Raw genomic sequence first — 20,304 nt, 5'->3', positions numbered from 1 at the left:
CGAATCAAGGACCACAGGGCTGATGATCGTGGCGCTAGCTCCTGTGTCCACGACGGCGTCTACCCCCACGCCGGCAATTTTGCATCTAATTGTCAGGCTACCGGTTCCAATTTGGCCACAATAAATGACCTGTCGCGTCAATGAGGGCTCTCCTCCATCCTCTGCTGCCGAACACCGCCCTACGTGCCCGACACCTTCTAGTTTCCCGGGGTCTGGCGGGGGGGTGTCTGGGGTCGGCTAACCCGCTCCCCCCTGGGCGGAGTTGAGGACCTCAACTGCCGGGGATCATCCCGGCGCGCGTTTCGACAGTGCCGCGCCAGGTGACCCAGGCGGTTGCAGGTATAGCACCTCACCTGATAAGGTGCTTGCCTCCGGAATTCCAAATTCCCCCCCCTGTAGGTCCGAATTGGATTACCCGCTCGTGGTCCACCGCGGGCCACCTCCGGGGCCGCCTGCCATGGTCCAGGTCCTGCCAGGCGCTGGTCCACCAGCCTCCGGACCATGCCCGCCAGGTCAGGACCCACGTCGGGGGCGGGCCCCCTAAGGGGTCCGCCCTCCATCGGGGGTCCCATCTGGCGGACCGCCATTGCGAGACGCTCGCCCCCCCGGGCCAGGGGCCTCGCTGCTTCCCAACGGGCCGCAGCGTCAGCCGCCTGGCTCAGAGTCTGCGGGCGCCACATGGCGAGCTGTTGCCGGAGCTCAATATCCGGGAGGGCCTGGATAAAATGGTCCAGCGCCAGGCTTTCCCGGGAATCCGCTGCCATGCTAGCATGTGCGATCCCCACTGCGCGGCGAATGTCGTGGGCAAGTTCCCCGATGGCTTCCTGGGGCTTGCGCTTTCGCAGCGCGAGCTGAGCTTTAACAAGCTCGCTCTGCTGTTCTATTCCAAATCGATTAATTAGGGCGTCGCGGAGGGCTGGCAGGGTGAGAGCACCCGCTGGTAATGCCGTCAGCACCTCCGCCGCCGCGCCGCGCAATGCGGCCACCAGGTGTACTCCACCTTCGTCCTCACCCCAACCGTTACCCTTACACACACAGTCGAACTGCGCCAGGTACGCGCGTAGATCACTCTTGCCGTCATACGGCGCGAGTGGGACCTTGTGGGACCACCTCGTATGCGAGTCGTTGCCCGCCGGCCGGACCCCGTGCGTCGCCCCTTGCGGGGTCAGCGCGGGGCCGAACCGGCCGGGCCCCCACAGTACACTACCCCCAAGGGGCTCTCGTGCCTCCCCGGTCCCTCCAACAACTACCCCTGTTGGTGTCGATGCATGGGTCACACCTCCGCAACCCGCTACCCATTCCATACCACCACCACCACAACCTTGCTCACCCACACCTCGCACCTCTCGTTCCATACCCTCCGGACCAGCCATACACCTCACTCTTGGCCTCTCACGAACATCCGGGTCTATCTCGACCCCCAAGCTTATTAAATCACCTGGCGCATCATACGCACGACCATATTGGTCACCACTTACACCGGGTCCTCTTTCTCTTCGCTTCTCCTCCATCACCTGCGAATCCCTCATCCGGTTAATGAGCACATCATCACGATCCGAACACAGACTTTGGACCAATTCTTTTACTTCCTCCTTTATCTCTTTCTTATCCTCTCTCCGTCGCTTCTTAATTTCGCTCACCCCTTCTTCCACTTCTTCTAATTTTTGCTTCATCTCCTTCATCTCTTCGTGCGCCCCTTTAAGTTCTTCCTCTAACTCCACTTTATTTTTTTCTATGTGCTCCCGCACCTCCCGCTCTTTAACCTCCATTACCTCTACCACCTTGTCCATTTTCCTCGTCAGGTCCTCATGTACCGTCTGGCACTCTTTTTTAATTACCCCTACGTCCTTTTTCATCTCCTTCTGTGTCGATTTTAAACCCTCTATTACCGCTGTGTTCTTCTTTACCTGGTCCCCCAGCTCCTTTTGTCCCACTGTCAGTTGTTCTACTCCCAGCGTCAACTCCTCTATACCACCTTGCAATTTTACAGTCCCCTTTCTCACCTCTTTCTCCATGCGCTCCTTACAGTGCCTCACCTCCTCGCGCACTCCTCCGACCTCCTCACTCACTCCTCTTCTGATCTCCTCTCCCATCACTTGCATCTCCTGCCCAGATGCCACCCTCATCTGCTCCATTTCCTCCCTGTGAGCATCCAGTTTGGTTTCTACCCCCACTCTGACCCCCTCTATCTGCTGCTCCATTTGTTTAACTTCCCTTTCCGCTTGGTCCCTCATGTCCCTCAATTTGCCTTCCATACTGTTTTCTAACCCCTCTAACCCCTTTTGCATCCCTTCCATTTGATTCTCTTGAGCGGCCATTCTGTTTTCTACCCCCGTTAACCCATTTTTCACTTCTTTTATCCCGTTGTCTAACCCCTCAAAATTATTGTCTAACTTCCCAATTTTCTTGTCTAACTCCTCAAAATTATTGTCTAACTTCCCAATTTTCTTGTCTAACTCCTCAAAATTATTGTCTAACTTCTCACCGGTACCCCTCGCTTCGTCCCTCATTACCCCCATTTGGTTTCCCATTACCCCCATTTGGTTTCCCATTACCCCCATTTGGCCCTCTAATCGCTCACCCTGAGCCCTCATTCCCACAATTTGGTCTCCCATTCGTTCCATAAGGGCCCTCATTTGCAACATAAAAAGGTTCGGATCCACCAGGGGCGCTACCACGGTCGCGGGCGCGGTGACCAGCGAGGCGCCATTTTGCGCGTCTGCTACCCTCGCTGCTTCGCTCTCCTCACATCCCTCAATTTGGTCCTGGACCGACCCTGCCTCACTCTCCCCTACCGGACCCCAGCCGTCTTGATCCGCCATAGCGCGACTTTCAAAATTCGGTTTTTATTTTTTTTATTTTCGTAAAACAAATTGAAATTTCGCCGTTATAATTTCGCGCGGGAAACGCGCTCCGAATCGATTTTCCCTCCCAAAATTTGGGCCTAATTAATTTAGTCCCGGGTTCGAATTCCACTCCTCGACACCAATTGTTACAGATACGACTTTGATGGTATGGTGGGCCGAGCGGGATGGCCGCCGTATCCGTACAAGTTACCCCGATTGCACCCGGGGTTGACTAATCGCGCTATGCTAGACCAATGAAGGAAAAAGAAGACACCCGGCTGGGTTATAATGACACAATACGACACCAACGTTTCGATTCTCAAGTATATTCGTACGGAAAAAGGTTAGATTACAGGGGCTAGAGGTATATTACAGGAAGACAGGCACTTAGACACACTCTTATATTAACCCCGGACAGACGACAGACACACGGGACAAAATGCTGACTCACACGGGGGTTGATGAAAAGGAAAGGCAGGTCGCGATGGCTCAAGGTGCACTCTTGGCTCAAGGCAGAATCGACCCGGTCCGGTCCAGAGATGCGGGAGGTTTCACAGCGCTCGGAGGGGACGTTCTTTCACAGGCGGGCCTTTCTCTCTCAGCGCTCGCAGGTCCTTCTTTCTCCAGCTCGGGGCGCATCTCTCGTCACGTCCGGCGCGGGGCCGCGTATATATCCGGCGGGGAGTGACACGCCCTCGGCTCGTTAGCGCCGCCCCAGATGGCATCGGCCCATGGCTTCTCATTGGGTGCGGGGGTTACCGGCTCCGCCCTTGACGAGGGGCCGACAGGGAGCCCCTTCGTGGTAACCCCGTGGAGCGCGTGGTCAATGGTGGCTAACCGAGCCGGAAGGAGGACGCCCACTCCCCATGCCGTCACCGCGCCGCCCCCCTCTTTTGTTGTTGTTGTTGTAGTTGGCGCTTCCTCATGGGGAAGAGATGCGGAGAGGTATGGGGAGGTCCTAAACTTCCTAACAGGTGCCATATAATCACATTCTGGTGCAACGAAGAGTCATAATTAATGGAAACAAGTCCTTAACTGACATAGATTAAGAATAACTAGCAAGATGTCCTATAATTGTCTACGTGTGGTGCGGGGGACCTGGGCACGACATTTAATGGGGGGATGAAGGGGAAGATCGGCTCTAATGGGTGTTGTTTACAGACAATGGGACTAGGGAATGGGGTAAGGGAGAGTTGGGGAGTATCGGAGAAAATAGGGGAATATTTACAAGCGGATATGGAGGCCAAATTCCATATTCGCAACAATATTATATAAATGAGTAAAATAGTAAACGTACTGGGTTGGTAACAATATTTGGAAGCAAACACAGAATTCATATACTGTATATGTATAAATGTATATACTGTATATACTGTATATGTATAAATATATATATATGTATATACTTATTACGGGTGCTAGAGTGAGATGTGCATGGAAGAAGTTTTGGGAACTGAGTGGCGTGCTGACGAGGGGCGTGTCATTGAAGCTGAAGGGAAAGGTGTACGTATGCTGCATGTGTGAGAAGTGTTATGATTTATGGGAGCGAGACATGGGTAATGAACGGAGAGCAGCAACGAAGGCTGGAAAGGGTGGAAATGCGAATGGTTCGGTGGATGTGCGGAGTGTCGTTGAGAGAGAGGAAGACAAATGATGAATTGCGAAAGATGATGGGAATAGAGCCTGTGATTGATGTTGTGAAGAGGAACAGGTTGAGATGGTTTGGTCATGTGTTGAGGAAGGATGAAAGTGACTGGTTGAGAAGAGTGATGTAAATGAATGTAGAAGGAAGTAGAGGACGGGGAAGACCGAGAAAGACTTGGCTAAAGATGGTGGAAGAAGAAATGCGGGCAAGGGGGTTAACAAGGGGAGATGCAGAAAATAGGGCAAAATGTAGAAGATTGTCATGGGGACCGCAAGGCTAACCCCTGCTCTTGCAGGGAAAATGGCCTTAAAATGCATGTTGTTGTTGTTGTATACGAGTATATGTATATACTGTATGTATATATGTGCATACTGTATAATATATATGTATATGTATATAAGGGGTTGGGGAGCAGCAGAAAAATCGCCAGAGATGAGTGACCAGGTCTGAATCAGAACTGATGGTCTGAGTTCAGGCCATTGGAGGAAAGGATGGATTTCATGGAACTGCTATAATCGATTACATAACCTTGCTGCTGATTGGAGGGAAGCTGATAGGTCTGTAATTGAGGAGATTGGAAGATGACCTTGGACAAATGCTCGGGTGAACAAAGCAGAAAGAGGATGCATAAGAGCAGCAGAGCAGGTTTTCAGGACACGTGTGCCGATGACGTCCAGGCCGGTAGCAGAATCAGTGTCAACAATTGCCAGAAACTTCTCCACCTTCTCAGGTGAAAAATACACAGAGTTTCGGGGCAGTGGGGTGTGATTGGGTAAGGTTGAGTAGTGAGAGTGAGGGGTTGGTGACAATATTTGGAAGCAAGCACAGAATTGAGGCATTTGACCTTCTCACAAGTGGAGCTGGCTGTGGTGCCCTTTTAAGTGAGGGAAGGGATGGAGGGGAGCATACTCTAGAGACAGACTCAACAATGCATTATCATGTTTTTGAGGAAGGAGACTAGTTTGAAAGTTCAGCCTTGAGGAAGGTTCAGGTAGATGTTGTTTTCTGTCTCTCCTGAGAGTGGACACACACCTGTTGCAGGCTTCGTCGAGTGACCTGCCATTGCCGTAGGTCATATTTGCCTTCACAGAAGCTTCACAAAACATCAGAAGCGGCAGATATAGGATCCAGTCCTGAAGAGAGATAGCTGCTTGCAGTCCCTGCCAATCTGACTGAGTGAGTTGCCAGACTAACTAGCACTGAGGCATTTCTCCAACAATAACCAGAGAAATGTTGACTCACAAGCATGTGATCAGACCAATTGGAGCAGAGGAAGAACAGGAGACATTAGCAGGAAAGTTGTTCATTAACAAATCCAGAAAGGAGGACTTGCCATTGGAATAAATCGGGTTGGAAAGTTCACAGATTGAGTCAGTCCCATGGAGTCACAGAATTCCTTAGCTGTCGTGCCATGCTTGCAGTGCCGGGGGGACGCTGGGAGAGGGCAGACGATGGGGAAGCAGAAGGGGGGCGGGGGAGTCATAGCGTGGACGGCTGCTGAAGAGGGGGGCACAAGGAAGAGGTGAGGTTGTGAGGATACGGGCATAAAGGAGATGATGATGGGGGGGGGGGGGGAGGGGTACTTACATGGAGGGGTTTGACAGCTTCAATGGGTGTATTTATGGTTTGTGTTTTTAAATGAAAACAACTATTTAATTGAAACATTGGTTCCATATATATTTATTTTATTTATTTATCTATTTATGAATTAACATTTTCAGTGTGGAGTTATCAATTCTCACTTTTTAATTCGTCATCATGATTGTTATTCCTTCAATTTTCTCTAATGCGCAAATGGTGCGAGCTTAATCCACTGCTTGCAGCTGTGCTGGATGTAAATATAATACAACATGCATTTTGCTTAAACAAGTGCAATGGATTAAAACAGTTTGATTATTATGCAATACCCTGTCTCCAGCATTGCCATCAGCACCAGCTGCACCATGTTCACCAGGTGCTCCGGCATTACCGACTGTACCAGCACGGCCAGATGCTCCTGGCTCTCCCCGCTCACCCTGTGAAGGAAAATTAAGCAGATTTAAAAAAAAAAAAATTCTAAAAATTCAAAAATGCTTCTGATATTGTAAATAATTGTTATTGATTTTTTGTGCTTTTATAGATAATTTATCACTTTCTAAAACAATACAAAATTTCCTAACAGTCTTAGGTAACACAAGAAACTGATGTTTGCTCGCTATGTTGGTTTCCATAACAATAAACTAACATATTCGAGATTTCTCAGAGTCCAGCCCATCTCTGACAATTGTGAATGTGAACAGTTTGAAAAATAGCGAGTCCACAATAATTGATAACATTTCATCACTGGAGTCACAAATGGTGACGTAAGGTGCCAAAGGATACAAAAGGCATGTTCAGCCATAAACATACCAACTCTTATATGATATCCTAACAACTCATTCCAGCTTGCACTTCATATCACATTTTAGTCTTTAGGAATGGAATAAATGTGCCAGTGTCCCCATCAAGATACTTGTTATACGTTTTGCCCAAACTCCAAGAACATAGTTTCATTTCAAACTGGGTGTCCCATCTGCCAGCATTAGTTGGCAGACATTAAAGATCTCATGGTGTCCTTCGTGAAGAGTAGGCGAGCTATTGTTGGCAACCCAGACAAATTCCAAATTTCTCATGTCTTCCTGTGTTGCAGTTCTGACCTGTCGAGGATTGTAACCTGACCCAAGAAACTGCTTCCATGGAACCGATGCTCTATATGGAGCATGGTTCATGGATGATCTTAAAATGAGTGTTCGACTCAACTGTGAAAAAGCCACAACAAATCTGCCAATTTAGTGCAATAAGATGTGATATTAAAAAAAAAATCAAATGTACCAACCAGGTAGCTAAAAATCAAATCGCACACTGGGTGAATTTAGTTGGGCTGTAACGTGATGACCTCCAGTAATGTTGTACAGTATTTGTTAGTATTTATTAGTAAGTGTGATCTGTGACATAGAAAACCAAATTTTGTTTTATCATTTTAAAACGACGTGACAATGTCTTACCCTGAGGCCAGATGCACCTTCTCGTCCAGTGGAACCATCCCTGCCAGCGGAACCCTAAGGGCAGAAATTTTGTTACAACCACCACATCTGACAAAAAGTTTTACACTTCATTCCAGTTAATAAACCAACGATAAAACTTAAAAAGGCATTGCCATTGGAATACATATATGTATATATATGTATATATATGTGTATATATATAAATATATATATAATATATAATATATATATATATATATATATATATATATATATATATATATATATATATATACATATGCATGCACACAGATATACATATATATATCATAGACATAGTCATGTCTATGTCATAGACATAGTCTATCATAGACATATAGAGGGAAAAGTACATCAAACTAAAAAATAGTAACTACACGTATACCATGCTAATCTCGTAATAAACACGCCAGAGCAGATCGAGTCTCAAGCAATGTTTCACCCGTTTCATAGGAGGCTTTTTCAGGCCAATGGAGACAGGCCTCAACTCATGCCATATTTTATTCCTGAGGTGCATGTGGCTATTCGTTCCCGGTAACATGCCAGTATGAGGAGCCAATTGAGGAATGCTTTCATTGCACTGACCTTAAGTAAAAACGCCAATCACATCATTGATTGTCTGTTCTGCTCTCTTATTCATTGATGACCTGGTGTTGTATGCTGGTGAGTAAATGTGTGTGTTCGTTTTTGTTCTTGTGTTCTGAGGCATGAACATGGCTGCCTGTACATCTGCGTTCAACATGGTGATGTGTGGGTTGCGTAATTTGTGGAGAATCTGTTGAATGTTGTGCATAAGTGGATAAGTGGACATGGCATTGGGCATCAAATATTGCTATTTTTACACACTTTTATTTAACTTTAAAATCCTCACCACATACAAGGCTTTCATCCGCAGCTCAATGGAATACTGTTCCCCCCTCTGGGCTGGTGCTCCTGCCTCACACCTTGCTCGGCTTCACGCTGTTGAGGCCAAAGCTTTCAGAATCATTGGAATCTCCTGCGATGTAGTCAACTCCGAGGGCCTTTCACTCACTCACCGCAGGCAGGTTGGTGGTCTTTCTGTCTTCTACCGACTCCTCTCCGGCCTTGCTCCCCCAGCTCTCTCTGTGCTCTGTCCCCCCAATATTCCTTCAGGTCGCACAAGATCTGCCTGCAACCCTCTTCTGGTTAAACTGCCAAAGTCTAGGCTCTCTGCTCACCTTCACTCTTTCATTCCCCTTTTCTCCCGCCTCTGGAACAAACTCCCCCACTCCCTTCAATCCCACTCCTCCCTCCAGGTCTTTAAAACAGCTGTTCACCACCATCTCTTATCTTCCCCCATCGAAAACCTTGATCTTTTCTACCCCCGGTAATTCACCCCAGAGTCCTTGCAGTGTTCATATGTTTTAATCCTCTCCCACCTCACCCCAAGTCCTCCCGATGTCCCTGCTCTCAAATGTTGTGTTTGTGTCCTTCCCCCTCTCTTTTGTGTCCTTCCCCCTCTCTCCCCATCTTGTCTACCGCTCCCCTTGTTTTTTGTGTTTTGTGTGTCGGTTTGTCTTTTTGTGTGATTAATGTTCGCTCTTTCACGAGCCTCGATGTTGTATACAAAAAAAAAAAAAAAAAAAAAAAAACTTTGTTTTTTATTTAACATCTGAACGTTGTTTGTTTGTCCCGTTTCAAATCTTTGAGCCGTTCGTTTTCTAGGTTCCATACGTCCTGGAGCTGAAATTTGGCCCAAGGTCCTCTTTTCTCGTACATTTTCATCTATCAAAATTTAATTAAAAAAAATAAATATATATATATATTGCTTTGAAACTTTTTCAAAATAAAAGTGTGTAACCCTAAAACATCTTTTTTCGTTTACTTGTTTCCTCCACCACCGAAGGTGGATGGAGGTTATGTTTTCACCCGTCTGTCTGTTTGTCTGTCTGTTTGTGAAAAATACATCTTAAAGCTTTTGATGAATTCGGATAAACCTGGCAGAGAGGTTGTGTATGTGAGAGGGACGAAATGATTAGATTTTGGTGAAGATCTGAATATGGATACGGCATTTAAATGATTTGTAAGTGATTCTTCACCATTGAGTGATCGGGCTGAAACCGATGCATAGCACGATATCTCAAAAAGTTGTGGACGGATTTGGATGAAACTTGGTGGTCAGGTTAGGTATGTTACAAGGACGAATAGATTCGAATTTGGTGAAGATCTGAATATGGATTCAGATACAATAATTATTTAATTTTTAAGTGATTCTTCACCATTGAGAGATTGGGCGAAAAGAGATATATAACATGATATTTAAAAAAGTTGACGGATTTGGACGGAACTTGGTGGATGAGTTGGTTAAGTGACAAGAACAAGCCGATTGGATTTTGGTTCAGGTCCGAATCCAGATCTGGCCCATCAGTGGGTTACAAAACAAACTGAAGAGCCTGGCAGAAGTATGCGCTCTACCGAGTGCCATTCTAGTTGTTTTTTTTGTTGCTCTCCCTTCTGTCCAGTTGTATATGTGTGCATGTATATATATATATATATATATCACACTGTAAAGTGGCAAAGGAATGAATAAATAAATTGCTGAATGAAGCTCTGTAGTTAATACTGACCTCACGACCTTGTTCTCCAGTTGCTCCATTAATACCAGGGGATCCGGAGTTGCCTGGAATTCCACGTTCTCCTGCATGTCCGGCTTTCCCTGGCTTGCCAACTAGGCCCTGTTCAAATGTGACAAAATATTTTGAACTAAGCATACACAATTATCTTTACAATATTCTTGCCTAATTAAATCATATGCTTTTGTGTTCAATCGATGTGACCTGTCTGCAGTGCAAAAACAACATCAAAGCAAATGTCACAAAGCATCATAAGTGATCAAAAGTCAAGAAAAGCACTCACAGTTGGTCCATTTAATCCAATTGAACCTCTGTCTCCTCTCATGCCCATCACCCCGATCATACCATTACCTCCAAGGAAACCAGAGTTTCCCATACCCCCAGCAGGTCCCTGTTTGAAAAAAGGTGACCAGATCATACAAATGTTTAACCAAAGTGAAGATATGAAAATAACATGGAACAGAAAATGTTTTTATCCAAGGCAAATGTGTTTTGAAAGTGTTTCCTTCAGCAGGTCAGCTAAAGATGGTTGTACAACCTTTCCTAAAGGGAGTCTACACTGTGAAAGGTAGAATGTTGCATTTAACAATGAAACCAATTAACAGATTATTCTGCAGGAGAGGAAGGCTGAGTGTATGTGGTGACAAAGCGTACACGTTTGCCCACGGAGCCATGAGCACCACGGCCACCAGGTAATCCCATGATTCCATATGAGCCTGGCTCTCCAGGTTCTCCTGGACTGCCTCCCTCACCACGAGGGCCCATCATGCCATCATGGCCAGCAGGACCTAAAGGCCCGAGAGGACCTGGACCACCCTGTTAAACAGAGGACAAATATTGTCACAGTAATTATTAGCAACACAAGTGGAATTTATATATATATATATATATATATATATATACACACACACACACACACACACACACACACACACATTGCCTTCAGAAAGTATTCACACCCGTTGGCTTTTTTCACATTTCGTTGGGTTACTACCTGAATTTAAAATGGATTAAATTGAGGATTTTTTTGTCACTTATCGACACATAATGCCTGATAATGTCAAAGTGGAATTTTTTTTTTTTTATAGAGATTTTTACATAATAATTAAAAGTGAAGAGCTGAAATGTCTCGAGTCAATAAGTATTCAACCCCTTTGCCATGACACTCCAAATTGAGCTCAGGTGCATCCAATTTCCTTTGATCATACTGAGATGTCTCCACAACTTGATTGGAGTCCACCTGTGACCAATTCAAATGATTGGACATTATTTAGAAAAAAAACACACCTTTCTATATAAAGGTCTCACAGTTGACAGTGCATGACAGAGAATAAACTCCACCAGGAAGTCCAAGGAACTGTCTGTATAACTCTGATATAGAATTGTGAGGAAGCACAGATATGGGGAAGGGTATAAAACAATTTCTGGCCTGAATGCAAAGTGCTACCTTTGGTAGAAACTGAACACAGCTCATCACCCATCCAAAACCATGCCTACCGTGAAGCATGGTGGTGGCGGCATCATGCTATGGTGATGCTTTTCAGCGGCAGGGACTGGGAGACTTGTAAAGAAAAAGGGAACAATGAATGGAGCCAAATACAGGCAAGTCCTTGAGGAGAACCTGTTTCAGAGTACAAAAGATTTTCGACTGCGGCGAAGATTTACATTCCAAAAGGACAACGACTCCAAGCTACAGCCAAAGCAACACTGAAATGGCTTCAGACAAAGAAGGTGAAAGTCCTTGAAAAAGTCCAGCAAAAGCCCAGACTTGAATCCCATTGAGAATCTGTGGAAAGACTTTAAGATTGCTGTTCACCTACGCTACTCATCCAACTTGACAGAGCTTGAGCAAATCTGCAAGGAAGAATGGGAGAAACTCCCCAAATCCAGATTTGCAAAGCTGATACAGACATACCCAAGAAGACTCGAAGCTGTAATCACTGCCAAAGGAGCTTCTAGGAAGTATTGACTCCGGGTTGAATACTTATGTAAATTAGATATTTTTGTATTTCACTTTTACTTATTTTGTAAAAATTAAATTTTAAAAATCCACTTCGACATTAAGAGGTATTATGTGTAAATCAGTGACAAAAATCTCATTTTAATCCATTTTGAAAACTCAGGCTGTAACAACAAAATGTGAAAAATGTGAATGGGTGTGAATACTTTCTGAAGGCACTGTATATATTCTTACATCCGTGATCCCGTGTGATTACATGTCTATTAATTACGTACTGTTTGAACGTTGGTTGCAACCTGTCTATTGATTACATATGTCTATTAATAACGTACTGTTAATAATACCTTTCGACCCTTTAGACTGCTGAGAACCCTTCGACCTTTGGAGACCCTTTAAGTCTCCCAAGACCCCGAAGACCACAAAGACCCAAAATACCCCAATGACCCAGAGGACCCAAAATAATTAAAAGACCCAAAAGACCTCCAAAGATCCAAAATACCACAAAGACCCAAAAGACCCCAAAGACCCAAAATACCCCAAAGACCAAAAAGACCCAAAATACCCCAAAGACTCAAAAGACCCCGAAGGCCCAAAAGACCACAAAGAGCCTTGAAGACCCAATATGCCCTGAAGAACCAAAAGATCCAAAATACCCTGAAGACCCAAAACACCCCAAAGACCCAAAACACCCCAAAGACCCAAAACACCCCATAGACCCTTAAAGACCCCAAAGGTCCTTAAAGACCATGAAGACCCAAAAGACCCCAAAAACCGAGAATACACAAAAGACACAGTGATGTGCCCCCAAAGACCAAAAAGTCCAAAATACCCTTAAAGACCCGTGAATTATAGGAAGGAAAGCAATACATTGAATCATGCACACCTTACCTTGCAGAGTACATAACATTACGCAGCATTTCCATTTTGCTGATACCACTGAATTGAGCTTTTATTCAAATAAAAGAGGCTATTATTAATTTTAATTAATTCCCTATACGTTCTCCTGTCTCTCCTAGCAACCACTGACAATGTTTTAAAATGAATTTATTTGAATGGTTCATTAATAATGCTTGAAACGTTTTTTTATTACATGAAATAAATTATATTTGGTGTCATTCTGTGACCTTATATAACACTTGTATTGCTCTGATAAATGTATATTCATTCTGAATAATACAAACACACACACACACACACACACACTTCTTAGGGAACATATGCAAACGAATGTGTTTCACTCACTTCACATCCACTTTTGTAGGAATTTAAAATATGACTTGTGCATGTCCCATAAGAAGCCGTTAAAATTTTAAATTCACAAAACAATAGAGGAAACGTGTTTGATGCAGTCATGCCTTTATGTCATGAATACAATTAATAATATATTTTAAACTCTTATTTAATTTGTCCTTTCATTGACACGCATTCTTTTCAATGTTAATTCATCTCATGGCAGCGATGGATGAGCAGATGCTGTAAAATAATTTCTTGGAAGATTCAAAATTATTTTCATTGTCCTGGTTTTCATTTCTTGATCTGCCACATACAGAAAGCCCTGTGGCTCCGCAACAATAATCTGATTTACTCACAGCAATGCCACCAGTTCCAGCTTCTCCAGGTGGTCCAGATAACCCAGTGGCTCCCTGAAATACAAGCACACAGACTTTAATGCCATTGAAAAACTGAGGATCTCATCCTAATAACGTAATATTAATACAGGAGAGCATCAGACATGTTGACTCTAATATGTTGGAATATATTGCTAAAGTAAATAAATAATGACGACAAAAAGGAGTTTTGTGGTCATTAAATTAATTTCCCATGGCAGAACCTGGATGGAAGAGAATTGGTCATCAGACTCTGGTCAGCTGGAGGAATGTCACTGTCCACAAATGTGCGTTGTACCTGTATCTCAGTAGCGAGTTTATAGTTGACGCGAAAAGCAATATGATGATGCATCTGGAGAATACAGATGGTACTGGATATGGTAGAAGAGTGAAGTAATGTGGAGAATGTTGAAACAATTGAGCAAATTAATAATGATGTTTTGATGCACCTTTTCAGAAAGAAATGGTAACCTCCGCAAGATCAAAGGAAACAGCATGCTAACAACAATGGGATGATTTTGCAACATCTGACCAGTATCTGGAACAGATCCTAAATCGGGAGAGGGTCTGAGTGGGGAGCAATCTTGAGACAGCCTCATCCTTATAAATAAAAATAAAATAAAAAAACACTTATGCTTGACATCATTTATGAATCAGCTTCTGACAAATGTGACAACAAAATCAAATTAAGAATCCACAGCACCAAAAAAACAAGACCAATAGTCTAACAACGGCATAGCCGGGCTACAATCTGCTGAATGGAGGATCTGCTGTCCCCCTGTTATGTGACCATATCTTCAGCTCTGATTTGTGGACGTTTGTGAGGGACATACATATACACCGGACGGACAGACAAACGCTGTTCCAGATGGCATTGTCCTACAGGCTACGCCGTAAAAAGCCATAAAACATGGAATATCTGCAGTGTGTTCAATTACCAATTGCACAATCATGGACTTGAGTGCTGAACCACAAGATTCAGAAGACAAAGAAAACTACAAGCGTATAGTACACCTCCCTTTTTAAAGAAAGTACAATTTTGAGATCTTGAAATTCACTTGCTAATAAGTGGCGCTTGCAGGACAGTTATAATCACTTGATGTGGATTCAGGAAAACAAGGATTTGGAGAAATTATAAATTAACATGCAGTTATCGATAGGTCGCACTGTGCTCCAAGATTTCCAAGTCACATTTTCTACCTGGTGTGATCTCCATGCAAATAAAGACCATACATCCTGCCGTGGAGATGTGCTGGAGTGAATTTGCTGTATTATGTGGTTTGGGTGTGCACTGGGCCTATAACATTAGTGATGTGCCCGCACTGGCTGTGCAGATCATAAATTTAGTGATGTGCATTGTGATGCGTTTGTCAGGATTTTTACTTTGCACTGAGGATAACTGTGTTCCTTATGATACATGATACAGTTGGAAGAATTAAAGTACAAATGCACTGGTGTGGAAATCTCAACGCTAAGTAAAAAAAACAAAAGAAAAAATAAAACACACACACACACACACACACACATATATGTATGTATATATATATATATATATATATATATATATATATATATATATATATATATATATATATATATATATATATATATATATATTACAATAAAGGTATATTGCAATTCCATTTCCAATGCGGTTTCACAATTGGTGAGTTCAACAAATAAAATACAATAATGCAATAAGGTGGCAACCGATTATAAAATACAGTACAACAAAATGAAAACGAATACAAAAAATGACAGTAAAAGGAGCACCGACGTAGAATAAAAATAATACACATATATATACAGTCACGTGAAAAAGTAAGTACACCCCATGTAAAGTTTTGAATTTTTCAACATATTTCAACATGCAGCTATTTGATCTTCATTTCAACAATATTGATAGATAAAGGTGATATAATGTAACAAATATCATGAAACATTTACATTTTGTAGTCCATTGTATAATTTAAATAAACATAAATGCAAATTTCGCATGTGGAAAAAGTAAGTACACCCTTGGCTCTAAAAGGTGGTATTGCCCCCTTTGGCAGGAACAACCTCAAGTAGGCGTTTCTTATAACTGTCTACCAGTCTCTGACATCGACTGGGAGAAATTTTTGCCCACTCCTCCATGCAGAATTCTTTCAGCTGTGCGATGTTTGAGGGGTTTCTTGCATGTACAGCTCGTTTCAAATCCCCCCACAACATCTCGATGGTATTTAGATCCGGGCTTTGACTTGGCCATTCCAGAACCCTCCATTTCTTTCTTTTCAGCCATTCCTTGGTGGATTTACTGGTATGTTTAGGGTCATTGTCATGTTGCAAGGTCCACCTTTGGTTGAGCTTCAACTTTCTGACAGATGGCCTCACATTATCCTCAAGCACCCTCTGGTACAATGAAGAATTCAGAGTGGATTCTATGATGGTGAGCTGCCCAGGCCCTGATGCAGCAAAGCTGCCCCAAACCATGATATTTCGACCACCATGCTTTTCAGTTGGTATCAGGTTATTGTGGTCAAATGCTGTCTTTAGTTTTTGCCAAACATGTCTTCTGGTACTGTGGCCAAATAGCTCTACCTTTGACTCATCTGTCCAGAGCACATTGTTCCAAAGTGCTGGTCTTTGCCGAGGTGTTCATTGGCAAACTTTAGTCTTGCCCTGATGTTCTTTCTGGACAGCAAAGGTTTCCTCCTGGCACACCTCCCATGTAGATCAAATTTGTGCAGCCTCTTTCTAATGGTAAACTCGTGCACTTTGACATCAACAGTGGCAAGAGCTACCTGTAGGTCCCGTGATGAAATTCTGCGGTTCTTCGAGACTTCTTTCAGCATCTTGTGGTCTGCTCTCGGGCTGCACTTGCTGGGGCGGCCTGGCCTGAACAAGTTGACAGTTGTTTGGAATCTTCTCCACTTGTAGATGATCTTACGGACAGTCGAATGATGGATTTCAAATTGTTTGGAGATCTTTTTAAATCCCTTCCCAGACACGTAGGGATCTATAACCTTCTTTCTGAAGGCCTCGGAGAGCTCTTTTGATCTAGGCATGGTGACACCGCACACTTCAACAACAAAGAGCAAACCAAACTAAATGTCTGAGGTTTAAATAAGACAGGTTCCTGCAAGATCCTCTCTAACGATGTTCTAATCATTTGCACCTGAGCTGGTGCACCTGATTCTAATTTTAGGTATTTGAAGTAGTGATAAATGTAGGGGTGTACTTACTTTTTCCACATGCGAAATTTGCATTTATGTTTATTTAAATTATACAATGGACTGCAAAATGTAAATGTTTCATGATATTTGTTATATTATATCACCTTTATCTGTCAATATTGTTGAAATGAAGATCAAATAGCTGTATGTTGAAATATGTTGAAAAAGTCAAAACTTTATATGGGGTGTACTTACTTTTTCACGTGACTGTATATGTATGTATATGATGAGAAACGAGCACACTGACACTAGATGTGATGTAAATTATGCCAACACCATCTCTAAACTAGGATGGCATCCGTGTGGAATTAATGTGTCTGAAGATTGAGATTTATGCCCTCATGGTCACGAATAAATTAAAGCAGAGTGGCCAATCCAGATTTCTCCCTTGTTTTGAGTTCGTCAGTATCACACACTGAAAATTGTTTATTTGTGACCATAATGTAAGCTCGTTAATAAATCCAAATCAAACATCCTAACCTGACGAGGCACCAGGGCACAGATCAAGTCCCATCATAGCACTTGCTGCACGATCTGTTCGCAAAAAGTGCCGTCTGCCACAAGAGCACATTGTCTCTGCAATACTGATCACTAGTTAGGACGTTTGCAGTCAGGAATAATAAAATAAACAAAAGGAGCACAATGACCTGAGGTGTGACATGATACCATAATGGCATAAATCGCAGTCTTCAAAGACCCGCGTGCCATACGGACGCCATCCTAGTTTGGAGGTGATGTGTCGGGACAATTTATGTGCATGCTGTCAGTGTCATGTCACATCTAGGGTCAGTGTGCTCCTTTTGTGCATATGTGCATATATATATATATACATACATATACAGTACATATACATATATGCGGAGTATATCTGATTTTTCAAATGCACATGATAACTGCTCCTCAGAAGAGTCATTAAAATTACCAAGTGAAAACTTTATCAGGAAAATGAATGACAGAAGACCAGTCAGTGCACAAAAAATGAGATATTTCAATCAACACATTATTGACATTACAGTTGTATAATCGAGCACTAAATAACAACAAATCAACGAATAAATGAATCCCAAGAGTGCCTGCTTCCTCATTCGAATGCAGCACAAGGCTGTGGGTAGCACCAGTGGTTGAGGGTGCGGCTGTTCCATTGAATTAAGCAAGTCCATCTGCTGGTTAGGGCATGAATTTTGGAATATGGCCACGGTGCCGGCGATAGCTCGCCTAATCTTCGCAAAGGACACTCTGGGATCTTTAACATCCATCAACGAATGCTCTCAGATGTGACACCTGTTTAACGTCCATTGGAGGGACGGCACACACATTATTGAATCAACCTGCTTGTGAAACACCAGCATGATAGTTTATAGCTGGGTCAGGATTCAAATTTAGGCTAGTCAGCTTAGAGGTGAGTGTGCATACCTCTCGACCATCCTGTAAGCTCAGAATGCCTGCTGTTGTCCAACGTGGATAAAAGTTTTGGGAACTTCAAAAAACTAACATATGTAATGAGCAATTTAGAACCTGCACATTGATAGAGTAGCAGATGCTCTTCAGGAAAACTTAGTGAAAGCCTTTACACCTAAAAAGCAACCATGGTGCAGAAAACAATAAATTAAGAAGGAAAACTCCTATGAAGGAAACAAAACTATTGAATGCTCAAAAGTAATATTCAACAACAACAACAACAAACAAACAAAAATTACCATGTCAACTTTTTTAAAAATGACCTCAAAAGTTTGAGTCCACTTAGAATAGGCCACTTAACTTCTGGCTGAACCATTAAACATCACATCAAAGTCTTAACAATCACATTGCAGGGAATACTTCTTCAAATCCCATGTTGCTGTTGGAAGACAATATTTTCTTAATTCCAACATATTGGTGAACAGAACTCCTCCATATATAGAAACCGAGAGCATTCATTTAACCTTCATTTAATTGTATTTCATTTTGGATTTCAAGCAAATTTAGGCCCTTTCATTTGTTTTCATTCGGAAAAGGATTTCATCTCTTGAAGAAGTGCAGACAACCTCAAGCACATTCTGCTTGATGTGGGATTCCTCAGGGTGCGATGATTAACTAATATGGAGCAGTGCTGAAATCTAATAATCATCGTCATCATTTTGTATGTAGACTGTGGCTGCATCATTGCTGGGAGTGCGGCTGTGCCACGGATGCAGTGCCCCCTATTTCCAGTAAGCTGGCACTCATTTTTCCGACCTCGAAAGGATGACAAGTTGAGAAAACCCACCTGGTGTTATTTAACGGCACGACAGGGGCTCAATCTCAAGACCCTAAGATCTCAAGCCAGCCACTTTAACCATCAAGCAAACACCAGGATTTGAAATTTAATGATGTGATGAGAAAAAGGCCAACATATGTACACGACTAATGATCCACAAAATGGTCTTTAAAAAACAAATTAATCAGTCAATATTTTCATCACAATGATGAAATGAAAGGCAAGGATGAAGAAAATAAATCAAGTTTATAAATAAGCTTATTGCAATCACATAATTTAAACTTCTTATCTGCCATGCTTAAATTTACAAACCAAATCCAAATCACAAAGAACCACATTTAGAGGAGCGGGGGTTGGCCTTTTTCGGGCACCGTGGTCCCCTTTTTGAAGCAATGTTTTATGGCCGGATGCCCTTCCTGCCACCAACCCTGTTGGTCGCCTCTTGCGACACACAGGGAATTACCAGTGAGCTGGTACTCAATTTGCCGACCTCGGAAGGATGGATCAGGCTGAGTCAACCCCCCTGGCGTTAATTCAGCGTTCGACCGGGATTTGAACCTCTGGATCCTAGGATCCCAAGCCGGCACCCTAACCGCTAAGCCAACACCAGGCTAGAAAGAAAATGAAACCAAACCATAAAAACATCATGCCATTAAATATACCAAAACCCAAGAACTAAATTTAAGAAAACCCAATAACTGGTTATATAATTAGAAATATCTATGTATAAAAATGAACGCAACAGCAAATAGTAGAGTTGCTCGATCGTCAAAGATCAAGTTTGACGTTTTGACGTCTGAGTGGTCTACATCTGGGACTGTGCAGGTATTCTGCACCTGTCCTTTAGTATCCTCCAACATTCCAACCATCAAGTAGTTTTCAAAATGTCAGATCTGAGCTCTGCCTATTGAGCAGCTATAGTAGTTAGTGTGGACTTCAGTCTTGACTAAGAAATCTATTAGAATTCAAAATGAAACCTTGGTTTTAGCCTCTCATGTCCAAATACTTTTAAAATGAAAATATAAGAAACTTTAGTATCATGTCTGTGCCACATAGACACCCTAGCAGGCCCAACCTAACAAAGCGGCAATGCCGAGTTATACAACGCAACCAAAACTGAATATCGATAGAGAAATGACATTCTCATCTAGAACGATGCT

General features: G+C 43.1%; 1 protein-coding gene across 1 annotated transcript in view; it reads right to left on the bottom strand.

Moving 5' to 3' along the window:
- Positions 1 to 20,304, bottom strand: part of LOC137431809 (uncharacterized) — a 228,562-nt gene that overhangs the window by 29,103 nt on the left and 179,155 nt on the right. The window contains exons 40-45 of the mRNA XM_068123527.2: positions 13,676 to 13,729; positions 10,781 to 10,942; positions 10,410 to 10,517; positions 10,121 to 10,228; positions 7,515 to 7,568; positions 6,399 to 6,506 (exon numbers count right to left, since the gene is read on the bottom strand). Coding sequence (XP_067979628.2) covers positions 6,399 to 6,506; positions 7,515 to 7,568; positions 10,121 to 10,228; positions 10,410 to 10,517; positions 10,781 to 10,942; positions 13,676 to 13,729 — 594 coding nt within the window. The remainder of the gene's footprint in view (positions 1 to 6,398; positions 6,507 to 7,514; positions 7,569 to 10,120; positions 10,229 to 10,409; positions 10,518 to 10,780; positions 10,943 to 13,675; positions 13,730 to 20,304) is intronic.

This window comes from Myxine glutinosa, chromosome 7 (assembly GCF_964187855.1).
Source record: "Myxine glutinosa chromosome 7, kmMyxGlut1.1, whole genome shotgun sequence".
Classification (NCBI taxonomy): Eukaryota; Metazoa; Chordata; class Myxini; order Myxiniformes; family Myxinidae; genus Myxine; species Myxine glutinosa.
Note: the sequence above shows the minus strand (reverse complement) of the source record. Positions and strands in the feature narration are given on the sequence as shown.